Genomic DNA, 21,558 nt, shown 5'->3' with positions numbered 1-21,558 from the left:
CCCAAAGATATGCCCAAGTTGTAACCCAGAACCTACAAAGAGGACCTGATTTGGAAAAACAGTCTTTGTATGTGTGGTTGTGGATTTTGAGATGAGATCAGTCTGGATTAAGGTGGGCCCTTGTTTGTGCTCAGCTGCTCCGTTGTGTCAACTCTTTGTGACCCCATGAGCTGTAGCCTGCCAGGCTCCTCTGTCCATAGACTTTTCCAGGCAACAATCCTGGAGTGGGTTGCCATTTCCTACTCCAGCATTTTTGTTTCTTGACGCAACATGTTTTAAGCTCATCTGGTATTTTCCCGTTCCAGTCCTGGAATCAGCCGTTTCTCTTAGTGAGGAACAGTACTCAGATATAGCTAGAAAATAAGTGTATATGTATTTTTTAAAAAAGAAAACAAATCATCAGTTCATATAATATTTCTAATTCAGATTTCACCTTATAGAGTTTTTATTTCATTTTTGTACTTGATTCTTTTATCTTGGGCTGAAAACCTTGGTTCCTAAGCATCAGCATAATTCCTTATTTTGCTTTTCCCATGGTATATTTAGGGCTTCCCTGGTGGCTCAGTGGCAAAGAATCCACCTGCCGGTGCAGGAGACTTGAGTTTGATCCCTGGGTTGGGAAGACCCCTGGAGAAGGAAATGTCAACCCACTCCAGTAGTCTTGCCTGGAGAACCCCATGGACAGAGGAGCCTGGTGGGCTACTGTCATGGGGTTGAAAAAGTTGGACATGATTTAGTGACTGAGCACTAGCATGGGATATTTGTTTCAAAATAATGATACAGTATTATAATAACAGGACCACTGAATGAGATTTTAGGTTTTTTTGTTGTTTTCTTTGTCCTGAGGATATATTCTACCAAGAATATACAGTTAAAATACTGTGTTTTAAAGTGACTTGAAATAATTATGTTAGCTCTGTGGTTATATCAGGAAGTTGATAGTAGCTGTATTCATTTTTCTTTGTTGTCAATTTGGGGGATTTTTTTTTTAATTATAAATATTTTTCATATGTAAAATAATTACAAGATTCCATCATGGAAATGACCTGATGTGAGAAAATTCTTACTACCACCCTCATCTGCTCAGCCTTTTTCTCCCCTCTCCGTAGGCAGCCATTTAAATTTTTAAAAATTTTTACACTTAAAAATGTTTTTCGTTAATTTTTTTAATTAAAATTTTTTTTTTTTTTTAGTTTGGGTGTGCCAGGTCTTAGTTGTGGCACTCAGAATCATTAGTTGTGGCATGCAGGACTAGTTCCCTGACCACGGATCGGACCTGGGCCCCCTGTTTCGGAGCCCAGAGTCTTAACCACTGAACCACCTGGAACGTCCTGACGGCCATTTTGATCAATCTTAATTTATCTTTCCAGTGTTTCCTTTCGTAAATATAAGCACGCACGCGCACACACACACACACACACACACACACTTTCTCTCTTATATTTCCCTTTTGCTCTTATACAAAGGTAGGGTAGCATGTAAACTCTCACATACCTCGGCTTTATTTCCCCACTTAATAAAATACCCTGGAAATTTTTCCATGTCAAGTTTCCTAGCTGTGTAGGGTTCTTTTGGCCAGATGTATCGTAGTTAATGGGTTTCCCAGGTGGCCACTAGTGGTAAAGAACCTGCTTGCCAGTGCAAGAGACATAAGAGACTCAGGGTCGATCCTTGGGTCAGGAGGATCCTCTGGAGGAGGGCATGGCAACCCTCTCCAGTACTCTTGCCTAGAGAATCCCACGGACAGAGGAGCCTGGAAGGCTCTGTAGTCTATGGGGTCGCAAAGAGTGGGACATGACTGAAGCGACCAGGCACGCATCATATTTTCTAAGTCCTCTTTTGATGAACTTTTGGATTGTTTCCAAACTTTAGCTCTTACTGCGTTATGGGATATCATTCCTTATTTTGACCACTGCATCTCTGGGGCAGATCTGTTCAAGTAGCATTCCTGGGCATTCCCAACCAGGGATGGCTTTGGGTTGTTACTGGAGACCAGTCACATAGGCAGCCTCTTCCTACATGGACCAGCATTCCAGGCTCCCAGAAGGAAAGCAGGTGTTTGGCACAAATTATATTGTTTACACAGTTAAGGCACAGTCAGCCACTATTGTCTATTAAAGTGGTGGGAACGCTCCCAAAATCCAAGTTCCCAGACGCCATGCCAATCTTGAAATAGCAGCCTTTCAGAGGATACCAGTCAGGCCTGTTCGTTTTTGGGTTTTTTTTCCTGCAAAGTACCATTTTCATTTCTTAGCTATCCATTCATGTATCTTGCCCAATTTTTTAAAAACTAGGTTTGTAGTCGTCTTCCTAATTGCTCTTTTTATATTAGAGATTTGGACCTTCTGTGACATCAGTTGCAGATATTTTTTCCAGTTTGTCTTGTGCCTTGTTTATGGTATTTGCTTGTTGTTTGTGTTTTTGAATCATAGCTTTCCCCACTCCAAGGTTAGAAGGAAACTCTCCCATCTAGAACTTATATTTTTCATTTTTTTTATTTAGATGCCTCATTAGTTTGAAGTTCATCCTGGCATATAAAGAAATACAGATACTGTTCTATTTTTCCAAATGACTACTCAGTGTGTGCCAGCTTTATTTTTCACTCATCTTTTCCTTGTTCATTTGAAAAGCCAGCTTTTTATCAGATATGTACTAAATTTCTACATGCTTTGGGGCTTATTTCTAGACTTTCTATTCTGTTCCTGTGGTCTGTCTATTTAAGTAGCACACTCAGTTAAAGAGACTTTACAACATGTTTTAACATCTAGTAGGGCTAACCTCCCCCAGTCACAATACCACATTACTCTTATTTTCAGAGTATTCTTGGCTCTTCTTGCTTGCTTATTTTTCTATGTGAACTTTAGAATGAATATATCCAATTCTAAGGGGAAAAATTAATTTTTGCAGGGATTATATTAGATTTATAAATTCATGTTGTCAGAATTCTCATCTTTATCATGTTGAGTCCCACTGTTCAGTAATACAGCATGTCTTCTACTTAGTTACTTCCACTTTTTGTGTCTTTCAGCATTATATCCAGGTTCTCCTCGTGTGAGATTTTCACCTTTCTTTTACATTTATGCTTTTTTTTGGTGGGAAGGTGGGGGGCAGTCAACCCATCCACTCACTTCTGAGAAACAATCCTTAATGCTTACATGATAGATTTGATGTTGAAACCCGGCACGTGTTCATTGGTGACCAGTCAGGCCAAGTAACCATCCTCAAACTGGAGCAAGAAAACTGCACCCTGGTCACAACATTCAGAGGACACACAGGTGGGACTGAAAGCGGACCCTCCAAGTGCTGCTCTCACACCGACTGTCCCCTGCCGTGTGTTCTGATATTCACATGATGTGCTGTGAAAGTGACGAGGTACACTCTGGGCCTGTGTGATGGTAACACGGGATAGATGTAATTGATTGCAGCATGATTCAGTAAGATGGAGGGTCAGAAATGTTCTCCATCAGTTCAAACAAAAGAGCAAACAGTCTGTTTCAGAAGCAGTGGTGATCTGGTTCTTTGTCATGTTATGCTGGAGAAAGCCGTGGTGGGCAGATATTAAATGAGACGTTGTTTGAGGCTGTGAGGCAACTGCACGAACCCTGGAAAGACAGCTCGGTCTGTCCTTGCCCTCCTTGGAGCAAGAAGATGGTGGGTGGGACAGACTTCTACTTCAAAGACAAGTGAAATGAAAAATAGATTTCTCACTGGTAGCTAGCCTACATAAAAAAGGAACAGGTTCCTCTTTAATTTTCCTTACTCTGGAGCTCTTTTCAAGACCCCCTTTATGTTACTGGCCTGCTCAAGGTCATTTAAGCAGGGTGATAAACTATACCCACACTTAGCCTGTGAAAGACTTGGGTAAACAATGATGATTAATTTTTTACTCGTGTTTTTAACATGTGATGTTGACCCTGGAAAATGAATCATTGCCTGTCCGTAGTTCTTAACAAGCTTTTGTGTCTTCTGCCGTTTACCAGCCAACTGTTCAGTGTAGAACAGAGTTAATATGAGTCTAGATGTCTATAAAAACAAAAGTAGGTGAATGAGGATGTAAAATGGGATAGTACCTAGATCTTAAGGGATTTCCTGAAGGGAAAAAGAGGAATGCTGTAAAGAGAAGATTGAATCTAGGGGAAAGATTCATCAAAGATCATTTTAATTATCTGTACCTTAGGGAGGAAGAACACACAGAAACCTCCCCTGTGGGTAGAACCCAGGTCTCTTCTGATTGGATTTCTCTTTTTAGCCACCTTTACTCTGACCTGACAGGGATCTGAAACTGCCCCATGTTGGGACTGTTTCCCCGCTGACCTCGGTCTCCTAATCTGTGGCTTCCCTAAGCCCTTTCTCCACCTGCACCTGCTCTTGTCCTGGTGGAGGAGTCCTGCTTTGGACCCCTCATTCCCCAGGGTCCTTGGGCCCATCTTTCCTTCTGTCCCCCTTGCTTCAGCTGTGCATTCCCCAGCATTCTCAGTTTGGGGCTCCTTGTCTCCCCTCCTTGGTAAATTTCACCTGGGATTCAGACTGCACCTGTCTCCTCGTGCACTCGTCTCCTCATGCAGTCAGCTGCGGGGTCTGCCGGGGGTCACGGCCTGAGCCTCTGCCGACCGTCACCAGAGCCATCCCTCCAGCCCAGACCCAGGAGCCGCCTCACAGAACCCGGCTCCGTACGCGGGACACCCCTCCTCTCATTCCCTCGGCAGCTTTTTCAGACCTTCCCCACTCTCCCCAGACCTCGCTCAAAGAAAAACGAAGGTTATCAGAAGCTTTCTTAAAATGTTTGGTTCTTGACCATCCCATCTTCCCTCCACAGTAAGCCAACTTCTCCTCCTCTGCCTCCTCATCTCTTGCCCTCCTGCCTTGTGCTGTCCTTGGCCCCAGGCTCTTCTTTCTCAGGGTCTCCACACTGCAGGTTAATCCTTCAGTCTCCCTTTTGACCAACTCTTTGCAAGTTACTAACATCAAAACTTTTTTTTGCTTCTGAGGAAAAAAAAAACTAACAAAACCCCTCTGATTTCATCTTAACAGCAGTGCTGCTTTTTTATTTTTTTAAGTTGCAGTGAAATGTGCACAACCTAAAATTGACCATTTTGACCATTAACATTTTTTTTTACCTTTTTTGGGGGGGTGGGGAGGGGTTGTGCCATGCAGCACGCAGTTCCCCGACCAGGGGAATCACTGGGAAGTCCCCACTTTGACCATTTTTAAGTGTGCAGTCCAGTGACAGTAAGTACCTTCACACTGTTGCGCAACCACCACCACCCAGAACATTCTTTATCTCGTAAAACAGAAACTGTGCCCTTGAGACGCCAACTCACTCCCTGCCCCAGCCCCTCCCCCCAGGCCCTGGCAACCACCATTCTGCTGTCTGTCTGTCTGCATTTAGTGACTCTAGGCACCGCACATGAGGGGAAGCCTACAGTATTGGTTGTTTTGTGACTGGTCTGTTTCACTTAGCATAGTACCTTCATGTTGTCACGGATTCTTAAAAGACTATCATTTTCCCCGCTGCTTCACATTCTTCCCTCCCATTGGCTTTCCTGCCACCTGCAGTTTGGCTCGTCACTGTCACTCCAGTTACACTGCTGTCCCCGAGGTGGCCAGTGGCCTGCTGGTTGCTGAATCCAGTGGACACACTTTAAACTCTGTCCTACTTAACCTCTCGGTAGCGTTTGACATTGTGGCCATTCCTTCCTGCTGCGACTGCCCTCGTTTGGCTTCTGAAACACATTCCGTCTCCGTTTGAAGCCTCTGAGGGCACTCGCTCCTCTCCTTTGGGATTGTACTGGGGGATTCTGCCGGGACCTCCTGGGCTCTCCCTGGTTGACCTTGGCCACCACTCCCAGTCACAGAACAAAAAGGGATAGTCATCGTCCTCAAATTCCTCTCTACCCAGTGAGTGAGGCTAAAGCTAAATAGTGGTTATAGTGCCTGGTGGGCAGAGTTGGGGGAACCACACCACGCATGTCCCTGAATATGGAGCGGGCACCTTGCTGGCACAGGAGTGGGAGTTGGTCAGGGAAGTCTCCCCAGGGGAGATGTGGCTTGGATCTAAGAGCTTAAGGGAGGAGTGAGTGTTGAGTTCATGAAAGAGAAGGAAGGAGAACAGTGCAGGCAGAACAAACCAGCAGAGCCCAAGGCCTGGGGATCTGCAAAAGCCTGGTTCTCTTGGGAACTCCTACTAACTCTTTGGCTGGAACACCAAGTGTGGATGGTCGGGGGAGGGAGAGGGGAGAAGGAAGCCAGAAAGGAAATGAGAGTCAGTTCAGATCACTGAGAGGATTATCCTGACATCAGGGAGAAATGGTTTTAAGTGAAGAAGTTAACCTGGTTGGATGTTTTTTTTGTATACTAATTTAAATAACATTATTCATAGTGTCCATAAAGTGAAACAACTCATGTGTTCATCAACTGATAAATGGAGAAACAGAACATAATATATCCATACAGGGGACTATTACTCAACAATACGAAGAAATTGTTGATATGTGCAATAATATGGGTAAACCTTGAAAGCATTCTGATAAGCCCAGAAGCTTCACCCCAAAGCGGTAGCTTCATTTTGCCTCTCCCCATTCCCCATGCAAAGAAAACCGTTCCTTTGTTTTTTGCCTACTCTGGAATTTTCATATAACCTGATTGGATGTTAAAAGATTGCTCTGGCTGTAGAGAGTGATATGATGGAAAAGCTGGTAGGAAACTTTCCTTCGCAGTGTGGCCGCAATGATGGGAGAGCAGGGAGTTGATGGACCCAAGGTAAAGTTTTAGGCAGTTAGCTCAGCAGGTATGGTGATGAACTGGAGAGTTCCCAGACTTGGTTTCGGCAAAGGTGGCTTTCAGCCCAAACTTCTGACTCTTTAGTAGTTAGATGTTGTCCAGAGCACTGATCTGAGGGCTCTGAGTTCAGTATTGCTGCGTCCAGGTCAGAAGAGGGGCAAGCAGCTGCCTCTGTTTGTGAGATGAGCCAGGGGGTGGCCCGAGGGTTTGTTTCATGTCTTCCAAGTTGACTTCCCTGGTGGCTCAGACAGTAAAAGCGTCTGCTTACAATGTGGGAGACCCAGGTTTGATCCCTGGGTCGGGAAGATTCCCTGGAGAAGGAAATAGCAACCCACTCCAGTACCCTTGCCTGGAAAATCGAATGGACGGAGGAGCCTGGTAGGCTACAGTCCATGGAGTTGCAAAGAGTCAGACACAACTGAGCAACTTCACTTTCACTTTTCTTTCTTCCAAGTTAGTTCCATGGGCTTTCCCGGTAGCTCCAGTGATTAAGAACCTGCCTGCCAATGCAAGAGACGTAAAAGACGTGGGTTGGATCCTTGGGTCAGGAAGGTCCCCTGAAATAGGAAATGACAACCCACTCCAGTATTCTTGCCTGAAGAATCTCATGGGCACAGGAGCCTGGCGGACTATAGTCCATGGATTCGCAAAGAGTCGGACACAACTGAGAACCTTGATATTGTATCGTATCTTTCTGAAAGAGGGCAAAATATTTTCACGTGATTTCACCATGAAGTATCTTAGAGGAAGAGAGGACATGGCCCAGAAAGGTCATTATCTAACCCAAAGGCAAATAAATTTAGCAGGTCACATTTCTTGTTGTTGTTTACTCACTAAGTCGTGTCCGGCTCTTTTCAACCGACTGGACGGTAGCCTGCCAGGCTTCTCTGTCCATAGGATTTCCCAGGCAAGAATACTGGAGTGCATTGCCATTTCCTTCTCCAGGGGGTCTTCCCGACCCAGGGATCAAACCCATGCCTGCTGTATTGGCAGTCAGGTTCTTTACCGCTGAGCCACCAGGGAAACCAGATCACATAGCTAACTTACCATTATTCCTAGACAGTAGTACCTACCCAGTCTCTGTCTCCTGCCTGGCTACAGCACTGCTGATTGATTTATAGGTAGTACCAGGGTGTCCGAGAGAGTCCATGATGATTCGAGCATTGTGAAGCTCTTCCTGTGTAGTAAGTCCATCTGGGCCTTGGGAGGTCCCAAACTCAGCCAGACACAATTGTGGACAAAGGGTCTATGAATGGAGAATTAGCTTAATCACCTCATTCCTTTACCCCCCAAACAAAGACTTTAAGATGAGCCCAGATTCATTAAAGGCTGGTCTTGGGGATCTAATCAGTACAGATTCAAACTCAGAAGCAGATAAGTTCTTCAAATATGTGTACGGAGTCACAGCCATTCATCCATCACTCTCTGTCGCAGTGCAGAAAGTCATATAAAAAAATGTGAGTTAGTGATGGAATCTGCTAATAGCCGTACCTGAAGGCCAAAACATGGCATTTACTAACCCATGGGGATGTAGTAAACTGATTTTATATTCTTACGCTCCCTCTGCTGGTTTTATTTCTGGAACTAAATGCCAACTATCATAGTTCTTTGATATTTCTGCAGAAATTAGAATATATTTCTACCAGGAAGTCATATACTGATTTGAACAAAGGGAAAAAAAATCAGATTTTGACCGTTGAAAATTAATAGTATCCATAAAATCTTTTTTTTTTTCTTCTAAGAAATTTTTTGGTTAGTATGAACATATTGGAAACAGGAGGGCTTGAATGTGAACCTGCCAAAGTATACTACTTAATGGAAAATGAAATACAGACTTGTTCACTGACTGTTAGAAGTCTTGAAAGTAAAGTTTAGCTAAACAAAAATAACTAAAACAAGAGCAGGCAAAGTTCAGTGCAAATGTGCACGTTCATATCATTAATTTGCAAGTTTAATTTTCGTTTGCAGTGGAGGCTTTCACACCCAACAGACATGGATTTTCATCGAGAGCCAGTCAAGCCCTAGGGTCTCCATGTGCCAAGTGCTGCCGCACGTTGGTGAATAGACTCAGCCTAGCGCTTGCTCTGTTCAACTCCCGCTCATGCAGTATGAGCCGTTCAGCCAATAATTGAAAATACGATGTGTGTAGCAAATGTTCTGAAGCCCCAGTGCTGCACATCGGCTGCTTTAGGGGCAGATAACAAGAAAGTTTCTTCTCATCCAGAGAGTTAAAGGAAGGTTTCTAAGACAAGTGGTGTTTAAACAACACTGTAAGGAGACCGATAGCTCAGTTGGTAAAGAATCTGCCTGCAATGCAGGAGACCCTGGTTCGATTCCTGGGTCGGGAAGATCCACTGGAGAAGGGATAGGCTACCAACTCCAGTATTCTTGAGCTTCCCTTGTGGTTCAGCTGATAAAGAATCCGCCTGCAATGCAGGAGACCTGGGTTCGATCCCTGGGTTGGAAAGATACCCTGAAGAAGGGAACGGCTACCCACTCTAGTATTCTGGCCTGGAGAATTCCATGGACTGTATAGTCCATGGGGTCGCAAAACGTCAGACACAACTGAGCGACTTTCACTTCACTAAGGAGACTGGGTGGCGGGAACATTCCAGACCCCAGATGTATGAAGCCAGTTTGAAGCCCACAGTGGGTAAGTGTGAATGGAGCCCACTGGCCCCTGTGGAGAGCCGGGCATGAGGGATACAGGCCAACCTTCTAGGCAATGTGACATCTTTCTCAGGCAGTGGGAAAACAGCGGTGGAGCTGAGGCAGGGTGGTGACGTGGTTTCCATGGTAACAGATCCTGTGGTAGCAGCTGGTGGGGGATTGAGTGGGGAGAGTGTATAGAAGGAAAGCTACTGTTGGAGTGCATGGATAGGGAGACTCCTGTCTGGACCGGAAGGACAGCATTGGGCATGGAGTGAAGAGCAGGCATTTGAGGTCTGTCTAGGAGAGAGGGGTCAGCAGTGCTTGATGATTGATTCAGGGAGATGTGGCTTCCATGTTTCTGTCTGAAACATTCGGGTGGCCAGTGGTGCCATTTCCAGAAAACGGGAACGTTGGCAGTGACAGCAGGTTCAGGAGGGAATATCATGGTGCTTTAACCTGAACATGACTGAGCAGCACGCTGAGGAGGTGGCAGGGGGTCAGCTGGAGGTCCCCTTGTGGATCTCAGGATGAGGTACAGCCTAGAGACTAGAGTAGGTCTACCTTTCCAGAAACACCCACCCCTGCAACCTGGAGGGAAGAGCAGTAACCGAAGGGTCCGTACTTTGTTCAAGGACTCCCTTGGATGGCTCTCCTGCAGCCTTGCTTCACCCACGCAGCCTCACTGAGCAGGTGTGATTGGGACCCTCGTGGTGAGGTACCTGGTCATACTGGTAGACACACACCCGGCACTTTCGGGCCCTGACTTGTGACCCTCCACTTCGCCTGTAGCTTTTGAAAGATATATTGTCAGCCTCCAAAAATTAGTTCCCTAAGCATTTGGTACCATGTATTTAATTTCTAAGTGTTTATACTCTGATCTGGTGCCATGGTTGGGAATCTCTTCTCACTAAATCAGAATGGTGAATAGAGTTTTATGTATAAAAGTGTTCATCTTAGCAAAATTTATAATAGTGAAAAGTTGAAAATTCTAACAGTGAGTGAAATAAGGTGCATCCACATGCTGGAATATTATGCAGATTTACGGGAATGCCCTGGTAGTCCAGGGGCTAAGACTTCGAGCTCCTGATGCAGGGGACCGAGGTTCGATCCCGGGTCAGGAAGCTACATCCCACATGCCACAACTAAGACCCGGCACAGCCAAATAAGTAAAAAGACACTTGTTTCACCAGTAAAAAAAAAAAAATTCCCTTTATGAGAGTATATACTAGTATAGACAAAACCTTGGCTTTTAAGAGTGAATTCATGTATGTTCAGTTATTCACGTCAGTCATGTTGTGGAGAGCCAAGGCAGGGAGAAGCATATAATAAAACACTGGGTGGGATGGACAGAAATCTGGAGTGAAGTACAATCACATGGAATAAATGATTTTTTTCAATTAAAATATCAGAAACTCCAGAAACCCACAACCACTGCAGTTTTGGCTCTCATTCTCCATCTTAGTTATGGGTCACGAAGGATGAGGAGAAGGGTCTGGGTGTGGACAGAGTGGGAGGTGTGCGTGTCTGCACTGCTTGGAAAGGTGGACTCGCTGAGGGTGGGTCACTCTCCCTGCTGGCAGAGGTGTCAGGCGGAAAGCCCTGCTGCTCATCCGGAGGTCTGTCTGCAGATAGAGGCAGTGGTCTTCTCAGAAGGAAGCTCCCACCCCAAGGCTCTCCTGAAGCTTCTGTCCTGAGGGTTCATTGCTCTCATGTCCTGTCCTCCCAGGCTCATCTGCCACTTAGTTAATGGGCCAAGTGAGTAAACATTCACTGACCCTGTGTGCTACACTTGGTCACTCAGTAGTGCCCGACTCTTTGTGACCCTTTGGTCGGCAGCCCGCCAGGCTCCTCTGTCCATGGGATTTCTCAGGCAAGAATACTGGAGCTGGTTGCCGTTTCCTCCTCCAGGGGATCTTCCCAACCCTGGGATCGAACCCAGGTCTCCTATGTCTCCTGAGTTGCAGGTGGATTCTTTACCCACTGAGCCACGCGCTGTGCTCGAAGACAAAGATATAGGAACGAAGTCTGCAGTGGGGACAGATTTGTAATCCAGCAGTTTGATCCAGTGCGTGATGACGGCAACAGAGCATGTGATGTGTCTCACCTAGATAGGCGTGTTGGGGGGAAGGCTTCCTGCAGGAGAGGGCCTCTGAGCTGCTCCTTGAAGAGGGTGGTAAAAGGTAGGACCTCTGCACTCCAGGCAGAGGGAGTAACCACGTCTTGTGAGAGAATGGCTCCACCAAACACCCTGTGTGTCCTTGTTTCATCCTCAGAACTAACATTATACATTTATGTTGGCGTAAAGTCTCTTGGGCTTCCCTGGTGGCGAAGATGGTAAAGAATCCGCCTGCAATGCAGGAAACCTGGGTTGGATCCCTGGGTTGGGAAGATCCCCTGGAGGAGGGCATGGCAACCCACTCCAGTATTCTTGCCTGGAGAATCCCATGGACAGAGGAGCCTGGAGGGCCACAGTCCAAGGAGTTGCAGAGTCAGACATGACTGAGTGACTCAGCACAGCACAGAGTCTCTTATTTGATTTGATTATATCCATAGAGCTTAGCACAGTGCCTGCCTTATAGAAGATGCTCAGCGCATGCCTATTGAACTGATTTGAAATGAATGCTGTGATTTTTTGATACAACTGATAAGCCAGCCTCCAAAAGAGATCCTGTTATAAGGCTGTTTACATAGAGATGGGATAGGAGCACAAAGTGATTTTTATTTTATCTCCCCAGTTGCATCCTGTTTCCTGTCTTGCAGCTTCTCCTTCCTTCTTTCCGACTCGTATTAAAGCCTGTGGTGTAACACTCTGAGCCCTGGGAGGGTCTGATGAATATGCTGTAACTTGCTTTAACCTGGTTACCTCTCTTCCTGCCTCCATTATCAAGAACTCCCCTCCCCTGCTCTGACTCCTTACAGCCTGATGTAATGTGGAAAAACCAGAGACTGATCTTATTTCTGAAATGTAGTTGATCTCATGATGGCTGCTGAGATAGCATGGGGACGTGGTGGTCCCCGCTTTGGGCTGACTCAACGAAGGACGGCGTCACAGCGATGGCCCCAGTGAGGCCTCCTGCACCGTCATCACAGCACGTGTTGATGGCGTGTTTCCCGTGTCCCGGGTACTGTTCATTCTAGGTGCTTCTGTATGTTCACTCGGCTCTCGCAGGAGCAGATGAGCGCACATCCTTCTACTCTGCCATCTTGAACCAATAACTCATTGAATCTTAACAAAAGTATTATCATCCCTCTTTTATGGATGAAGCTTCTGAGGCTCAAGAGTATTAAAACAACATCCCCGAGGTGCTGTTATTTGAATCTAGAATCTGCTTCCAGAGCCTTGGCACTTCTGATACTGGAAACGAACTTCAGTTTCTTCACCATCAACCATCCTTGTCCCACAGTCACCAGCAAAGAAGGCCCAAGGGCCTGCTTCTCATAGCACGGTGCTGGTTGGTGTTGGGGTGTACTGGTTAGGGGGAGCTAATGCTTTCTATCACTTGGCACATAGAAAGCCCTATTTAAGTATTTCCATGTTTATTTGGACAGAACACACACAGCCCGGCCAATGACGTCTTTAATTAAATAAGCCAAGTAGATTTCTCGCTCATGTGACAGTCCAGCGCAAGTGTTCCCATTCTTTTCTATATGGTGATTCAGGGTCCCAGGCTCCTTCCAGAATTGCTGTGTGCCCCGGGGTCTTGCAGTGCTCTGGGAGAAGTTTAAAGAGAAGGAAGAAAAGGGCCATCTAAACTGCCCAGGCCCGGAATGGATGCACATGACTTCCACGTACTCTCTGGGTTCCCTTGCTGAGAACTGGTCACTGGTCCCCTAGATGCAAGAGGGGCTGGTACCTGGGTCCCTGCAGGACCACAGATTTCCAGCGAAAGCTGTATGTACAGAAGGGGGGATGTGGATTTCAGAAGACTGTTAGCTGACTCTGCCATGGATATTTAACAAAGTGAGTCACTTGAGTACAGTTGTGTGGGAATAAACATTTTGCACCATGGAATCCATATCCTGAAGTATTACATTCTCAGATACTGAAGGAAGGTTAAAAAGGAGGGGTATATGGCATTCAATAACGGGGAGAGAAGGCGAGTTATAAGGAGAAAATATTCAGCTTGCAAAGGCTTAAGTAAGCACAGCTGAGGAGTTCCAAATAAGATTTGTGGATACAAAAAAAAAAAAAAAAAGATTTCTTTTTCTTTTTTTACCCACGCTGTACGGCATGCGGGATCTTAGTTCCCCCAAACAGGGATCAAACCCGTGCTCCCTGCAGTGGAAGCTCAGAGTCTTAACCATTGGACACCAGGGAAGTCCCGAAAAAAGATGTTTGTGTCTTCATTCATCTGCTCCTTCGTTCTTTCAACAGATACCACCAGAGCCTGCCTGCTGCTGGCTCCGTGCTTATTGTGGAGGCGGGGGTTGGTAGGGGGAGAGGTGAGGGGAGATACAGAGGGTGGTCAGCACAGGTGTGCTGCTGGGAATGGTGTGTGTTCTTACAGGGATAAGAATACATACAAGCGGCTTGTTGTGCAGGTACCAGAAGAAGCTATTAAGCATAATCTACATAGTGGGTTTTTTTCTTTGTTTTTTTCTTTTTTTTCCTTTCGATCTTGAAAAAATATCTCCTGAGACATTACATGAGAGAAACTTTCCTAAAAGCTTTTAGAGTGCAGTACTTCATTAGAACAGATTGATGATCTAAAGAAGAAAGTGTCAGATTGCAATAAATAAGAAGCAATTGTATGTTCTTTTGAGAATATAATGTTTTTCAATAAAAATGAGTAAAAAAATGAGTCTCATATTCTGAAGTATTCATAAGCTTTGTGCTCATCTTATCCAGAAGAAGTTGCTATTGTTCTTACTAGGCAAGGAGTTTGATTTATGGTGGGAACTGCCAGGGAAAATAATATTTTATAGCCACACCCCTGGAGCGATGCTAATAGATGGCCATCTGTGCTACACACGACAGTGTGTGGAGCAGCCCTGTGTGCCTGGCCTGGTCACCCTTACTGCGCCCGCGTGCAGCAGGCAGTGGTTAAGCAGATATTAGCATCAGTATTAGTGGTGGTCATCGTATGACCATCGTCCCCGGTTTACAGAGGAGGAAACTGTCGCTTGAAGATGTAAGTAATCTTCCCAGAACCTGTAAGTTTAAATACCCCAGGAGAGAAAATACATTTTAAATTCTGCCTAGCAACATCTATATTCAAGAATTTTAAAACAAAAATAGCATGGTAAGAAACCATATTCCAATAAAAATTAATTTTAAAAGGAAAAGAAAAAAATCATTGCACTTTTAAATTACAGAATGAAAAAAAATCTAATTGAATTTTTTAAAACCCCATTTACTTCTCATCTCCTGTTGGCGGGCTGAGGGGTAGACAACAGCAGCTTGAAAAAATTTGGTTAATAGTTCTGGACAGTGCAATATTTTCCATGCTTAGAACCATGTCTTTTTTTTTTTTTTTGAAGGTCAATTAATTGCCTTTTTCATTTCCCTTTAGTCTTTACAGTGTTTGATTTTTATGGTACATTAAGTTTGGGGGAAAAGATACACAAAGCATGGGACTTTTATTCTTGAGGCCAATTTTCTTTTTTTTTCTCTTTGGGGACTTAACTTGTTCTTTGCAACAAAAGTGTATTACGTGCCAGGAACTGCCCTAGATCTGAACTCCCTTGCTCTCACAACTTAACGATGAATAGCATTGTCACTGAGTGCCTCGAGGCCAGCTCTGTCTGTTCTCTCAGGTGGGGTGACTGCTCTCTGCTGGGACCCTGTCCAGCGGGTGTTGTTCTCGGGGAGCTCCGATCACTCTGTCATCATGTGGGACATCGGTGGGAGAAAAGGAACCGCCATCGAGCTCCAAGGACACAAGTAAGGCTGCTGGTGCTTTTTTATCTTATTTTATGCTTTTATTTCTGGCTGTGCTTCTCGGCTCGCGGGATCTGAGTTCCCCAACCAGGGATGGAACCTGCGCCCTCAGCAGTGAAAGCTTGTAGTCCTAACCACTGAACCACCGCCAGGGGATTCCCTGCTGGTGTTTTTACAAAGAACTCTGGGAGAAGACTCTGGGCTGAAAGCTAGAACAGAGGCATGCAAGTTAGTCTCTGTGCCCAGAGCTGAGCGTGGGAGTAACATGGCAGGGACGCAAATGGCCACTTTGATTTATATCTGTACGGAAATATGTTTATTTATTTATACCCTATTTTAGTTCACAGATGATTTGAGAGTGCTTACCAAAAAGCCATAAAATAAAATAATGCCAGTAAAGAAGTAAAAGGCAAAAAGGAGGACCAGGGAGAAGACCATAAGAGTAAATGTTTGAGAGGAAGGGCAAAAAAAGAGCTTCAAAACACAAGCCTCGAAGTCCTACAGAATTTCTGTAATTGAGTTCAAATGTGGCTGCAAGATTACTGGCAGCTGAAGGAGAAAGGGAGGGATCATATCCTCACCTAGTACATTCTGTCCTTCCCCAGACAGTTCCTGAGAACTCGCCTTAATTCATATCAGACTATTCTTCCTTAAGGGGTGGATTTCAGGAGGCCGAGGGGAACGGCAGAGAAAAGCTTAATGCTGTTCCTGGGAGCAGTTCTCACACTTCGCCTGCACAAGGAATCACTGAGGAAACTGCAAAGTAGACGCCTTGGCCCCGTCCTCTGAGGTCCTCACTGGCCTGGAGCTGAGGGCGCCATGTCGTCACAAGCTCCCTGGGCAACTCCCTTGGGGACCCTTGGGCCTCACTGATTCATCCTGCTTGTGCCGCCCACAGTGCCTGGAGGCCAAGCCTGGTCCTGTGGCTGGAAAGAATCTTCTATCTGCTTTAGAACTCCAAAGCTAATCCGAATTGTTTTTAACTTTTAAAGTTTCCAGACATATTAAAGATGACTCTAATATCAACTTCCCTGAGCTGGCTGGTTTTAAGCGGCATTAACTCTGCTTACAGATCTGTCTGGAAACACTAGTTTTAAAAACTTCTCCTGGGATTTCCCTGGCAGTCCAGTGGTTAAGACGTCACCTTCCAACACCAGGGCTACAGGTTCTATCCCTGGTTAAAGGGATGAGATACTACATGCCTCATGGCCAAAAAGCCAAAGCATAAAAACAGAAGCAGTATTGTAACAAATTCAGTAAGGACTTTAAAAATGGTCCCCAGGAAAAAAAAAAAACTCTTAAAAGCAAACAAACTTCTCCTAAGTAGTTAAATTTATGGTTTAGAGTTATTACATATGAGCTAATTCAATTTGGGGCTTCCCATGTCGTTCAGTGGTAAAGAATCCGCCTACCAATGCCAGGGGCGCAGGTTTGATCCCTAAGCCTGGAAGATCCCCTGGGGTAGGAAATGGCAACCCACTCCAGTATTCCTGCCTGGAGAATCCCATGGACTGAGGAGCCTGGCAGGCTCCAGTGCATGGGATCACAAAGAGTCAGACACGAACGAGCACACACAGACACGATTCAATTTTGGAGGGCCTATGCACGGACCATTATTTTTTGCGTTAGAGTTCAGTTTTAGAGACATAGCTATTAAGCCCTTCTCTCCCACATGAGAGAACAGATCAGTTGTCTGGGGCTATACCTGGCTTATGGAGCCACTGGGACCTCAGTATCAGGTCCTTAAAGGAACTGTCCCCTTCTGTTTCTCTCCATGATAAAGGGACACATATAGAGGTCATGTAGAAGGAACTGACATCATCCATGTAAGCAAAGAAAAAGAAAAGCCAGATACAGCCCTGCCTCACAATGGATTCAGTCGCGGTGGACTCTTTGAGACTCCATGGAAGAATACTGGAGAAGGGGCATGCCATTCCCTTCTCGAGGGCGTCTTCCCCACCCAGGGATTGAACCCGAGTCTCCTGCGTCTCCTGCATTGTCAGGCAGGTCCTTTACCTCTGTGCCACCTGGGAAGCCTTGTTTCACAACACACGGTTATCATTTAATCTGCTGAGTAATTCCTGCAACTTGGGCTCCTTCAGAGAAATAAAATACAGGCTTAGAATGAAGATCAGTAATGCTTGTTGGACTCATTCAGATTAGCTCATAATTAGCTTTATTTTTACGCAGTGGTTCATAAAGAGTGCTGGCAGGGCGAGGGTCAGTTCTCACCGCCAGCATCTCTGGGTGCGGCGTGTCCTCAGGCAACACATGCTGGGAAACCTTCCAGTTGGGTAAGAAAGGAAAAGGCTATCAAGTGGAGATAGAGTCTCTCAGTCCCGGAATAATGAAACCTAAATCAATAGGTCTTCCAGTTTCTAAGACATACTGGCTTGGACGTTGAGAAAATGAAGCAGACTATCCTTGGAGTCCACCCTGACGTCCATCCTGGAGTCCACCCTGATAGGATATCACACCTTGGTGGGGCGGGCAGGCTGGTGAGATCCAGAGCTGCCAGGCAGAAGTGCCTTGAACAGGAATAGGAAGGCCTTGACCTGGTGTTTATTTAATTTAAATTTAGTAATAAGGTGGAGTGTGTGAGGGGCTCCTTGTCACCGGTCGCCTCAGAGGGGTTACCCTGTTGTCGCCGAAGCAGGCGAGATGAGCTTCCTCAGTGTCATTGACTTTGCTCTGTGAGAGCAGATCTGACACCTGAGCCGGGGGAGGGGAGCCCTGGAGCCACTGACAGGAGGGGCATGGGGCTCACAGAGAAGGGGCCAGAACATGCGGCAGGAAGGACAAGGCCCACGTTCACAGCATCCGTTCCTTTGCCCTGAAAATGGACCACCGGATTCATGTTCAGTGATTCTTGTATTTGAGTAGCACCTAATTCAAGAAGGAAATGGCAGCCCACTCCAGTGTTCTTGCCTGGAGAATCCCAGGGACGGGGGAGCCTGGTGGGCTGCCATCTATGGGGTCGCACAGAGTCAGATACGACTGAAGTGACTCAGCAGCAGCACCTAATATTTTGTCAAGGAGTTTTCAAAACACACAGACACCTCAGTTTAATCTTATAATAACCCTGGGAAAGAGGGCGGTCAGATACCTTTTTTTTTTTTAATGAGAATATTGAGCTTGTGGGCTTCCCAGCTGGTGCTAGTGGTAAAGAACCCATCTACCAGTGCAGGAGACATGAGACATAGATTTGATCCCTGGGTTGGGAAGATCCCCTGGAGAAGGGCATGTCAACCCACTCCAGTATTCTTGCCTGGAGAATCCCACGGACAGAGGAGCCTGGCGGGCTACAGTCCATGGGGTCACAAAGAGTCGGACACGACTGAGGTGACACATGCACAAATAGAACTTCCATCCTCAAAGACCCCAAAGCTGGTAGCTTAGGACTCCCAGATCAGTGCAGTGGAGAAAGCTTCTGGAACCTTCTTTGTAGTCTGTGCTAGGCCCTAGGGGGGAAAAAGTGAACATTGAATAACACACAGTCCCACCATGCCCCACGGTGTTTTCTGTCACCATTCTACTTCAGAAGGCGAAGACTTTCTGCTTAGGTCTGAGGCTGCTCCTTGCTCGCCTACAATTCCTCATTTCCCTGCCTTCCCTCAGGGTGACCGTTGGTGGCCTGAGTTCCCATTCGTGGACTAAATCCTTGAGTTCGGGCACCGGGGAGAGCAGACGGAACCTGAGGCCCCCCGCCCCTTGTGGTGGGGAGACTCCCTTCCCCTCTTCTAGAGATGTCCAGCCGTGGTGTGGAGGGACAGCTCCCTGTGGCTTCCATCCCGGGTTCTGAGCTTTCACACCATCCTTCGGTAGGGAAACGTGACATTTATGTAGCCAGTTTGATTTGATGTGTAAAAAAATCCCATCAAAGCAGAGAGAGCTTTAGCACAAATAAGTGATTGATGACAGTGAAAATGTCTCCAAGTCCAAGGGAAAAAAGCTAAGAAAGTATATTTCTCTAGCACAGTATTATCTGCATTTGAAGCATTGTGGTACTTGTACTTCCTGGAGCAAGTGAAACATGAATCATGTGCAAGCTCTGTGGAAAGAAGGCAGAGACAAAGTTTTCCACTTTCAGGGACCAGTTACATTTTTTTGAGAATCAGTTACCAGTTAGATGGATATGATCGAAGCATAAACCTGGACATTTATTGTCCCAGGCCCACTTTATCAAATCTGATCAGGAGACTTGGACTTTTTATATTCTTTTATAGTATCTATCATTTCATGACCAGGTTTATGATCACATTTTTTCTTTCAAATAGTGTTTTCTTAGGTCTCTGAGACTTGCTAGCAATTTAATTTAGTGGTAACTTGATTTGAAGCACATATAAGAAACTTGCCTGGTGGTCCAGTAATTAAGACTCCATGCTTCCAATGCAAGGGGCCTGGGTTCAGTCTGTGGTCAGGGAACTAAGGTCAGGCCCACATGCTTTGAGGCCAAGAAATAAATTTAATAAAGTTCCTTCATAACAGTGGGCCAACACTGGGGGCTAGATCGTGTGTTAAGCAGCTTTTTAAAAATGTGTATGTGCGCTCAGTCATATCCGACTCTTTGTGACCCCATGGACTGTATCCCGCCAGGCTCCTCTGTCCTCGGGATTCTCCAGGCAAGAATACTGGAGTGGGCCAATTCCTTCTCCAGGGGATCGTCCCAACCCAGGGATCGAGCCTGCGTCTCTTATGTCTCCTGCATTAGCAGGCAGGTCCTTTTACCAGCTGAGTCACCAGGGATAATAAAATAAAATTAAAAATGAAGCAGAGGCAAAGGTCTGCGTGGTCCCTTGTGGTGGATTTCCCCACCAAGACTGGGATACACAGGCTGCCTGAGGCTCTGCCACAGCCACGACCCGCGGCACACACGGCCTGTGTCTTTGCATCCTCTTTCCACAGTCCCAGCTCAGGGTTTCTCTTTTCCTGCTCTTACCACGAGGAAGACTTTTGTTATCAGCCTTCTCAAACTCTTTTGGTAAAGCAATAGGCGATTCATCAATAAATGTGCACTGGGAGGATTTGTGCTTTTCTCTTGTATTGAAGTCACGAAAGGAAGTAACATTCTTGCCTTCAGCTTCTTCTGGGTTTAGGGGAGGAGATCAAGGATAAATACGTATGAAAGCTTTCTCTCCATGCCCATCTGAGATTTACAAGTACTTCTCACTGTCACTGTGGAGAGTTATTAGGGCCGATGGAAAGAGATGTTTTTTCTATTTTTAACTATTTAGCTAAACACATAATAGATCAAAGTATTAGCAACTAGTGTTCTCATAGGAAAAAAACAAGTTCTCACAGAGGGTAGAGTTCTCTCCTCTGTGTAGGGTGGTGACTGAGAACTACCTCAGAGTCAGGCCAGGCTGTGTATGAGGCAGCTCTTTAGCTGTAGGCTCTGTAGGCTTGGACAAGGCACCTCATCTCTCTGACCCTCAGTTTCCTCGTCTCTAACATAAGTGTAGTATGAACGAAAAGCCCTCAAAGGTTGTCAAAAACCGTAAATAATATAATGCATGTAAAATAATCAGCACAAGATTAAGGGGATATTAGTGACACTTGTTAACATCATTCTCATTAAGAAAAATGATAATAATCCATAAATCAAGCTTCCAGATAAGATGACTTTCTCTCTGATTGTGGTGGTGGTGGTTTAGTCGCTAAGTCTTGTCCGACTCTTGCAACCCCATGGACTGTAGCCTGCCAGGCTCCTCTGTCCATGGGATTCTCCAGGCAAGAATGCTGGAGTGGATTGCCATTTCCTTCTCCACGGGATCTTTCCGACCCAGGAATCAAACCCAGGTCTCCTGCATTCTTTACCAACTAAGCTATGAGGGAAACCCCCCAATTGTTGCATTTCCAATGGAAATATTGCCACGTGCGCCTACTCCCTCTTTGCCTGATACGTTCAGCCGATGTTCACTTAGCTCTGTCTACAGACCAGACTTTGTATTGGGCTCTTAGAACCCAGAGGTGACTAAGAAAAACAGGCCCTGCCTCTCTTGAGCTGCGCTGGATGTATGAAAACAAGGGAAAGGTGGACAGTTTGCCTTTGCAGTAGAAAGTAGGTAGCCTCCTGATCCGGATCTCAGGAGATGAATAGATTCTCCGAGTTCTTAGGATCGGACAGAACGGCAGGAACTCAGGACAGTGTTTTCAGGTACCTGGAGGCCTCTCAGGTGTGACTTGCTCCCCGACCTCCCCTGCTCCTTGGTGGCAATTGTGCTTTAGTTGGTTTAGTCGCTCAG

General features: G+C 45.8%; 1 protein-coding gene across 4 annotated transcripts in view; it reads left to right on the top strand.

The window, feature by feature from the left end:
* Positions 1 to 21,558, top strand: part of WDFY2 (WD repeat and FYVE domain containing 2) — a 178,617-nt gene that overhangs the window by 138,185 nt on the left and 18,874 nt on the right. For all 4 annotated transcript variants that reach the window (XM_025262960.3, XM_025262959.3, XM_025262961.3 and 1 more), the window contains 2 exons: positions 3,163 to 3,275; positions 15,190 to 15,316. In XM_025262960.3, the coding sequence (XP_025118745.3) occupies positions 3,163 to 3,275; positions 15,190 to 15,316 (240 nt within the window). The remainder of the gene's footprint in view (positions 1 to 3,162; positions 3,276 to 15,189; positions 15,317 to 21,558) is intronic.

This window comes from Bubalus bubalis, chromosome 13 (genome assembly GCF_019923935.1).
Source record: "Bubalus bubalis isolate 160015118507 breed Murrah chromosome 13, NDDB_SH_1, whole genome shotgun sequence".
NCBI lineage: Eukaryota > Metazoa > Chordata > Mammalia > Artiodactyla > Bovidae > Bubalus > Bubalus bubalis.
Note: the sequence above shows the minus strand (reverse complement) of the source record. Positions and strands in the feature narration are given on the sequence as shown.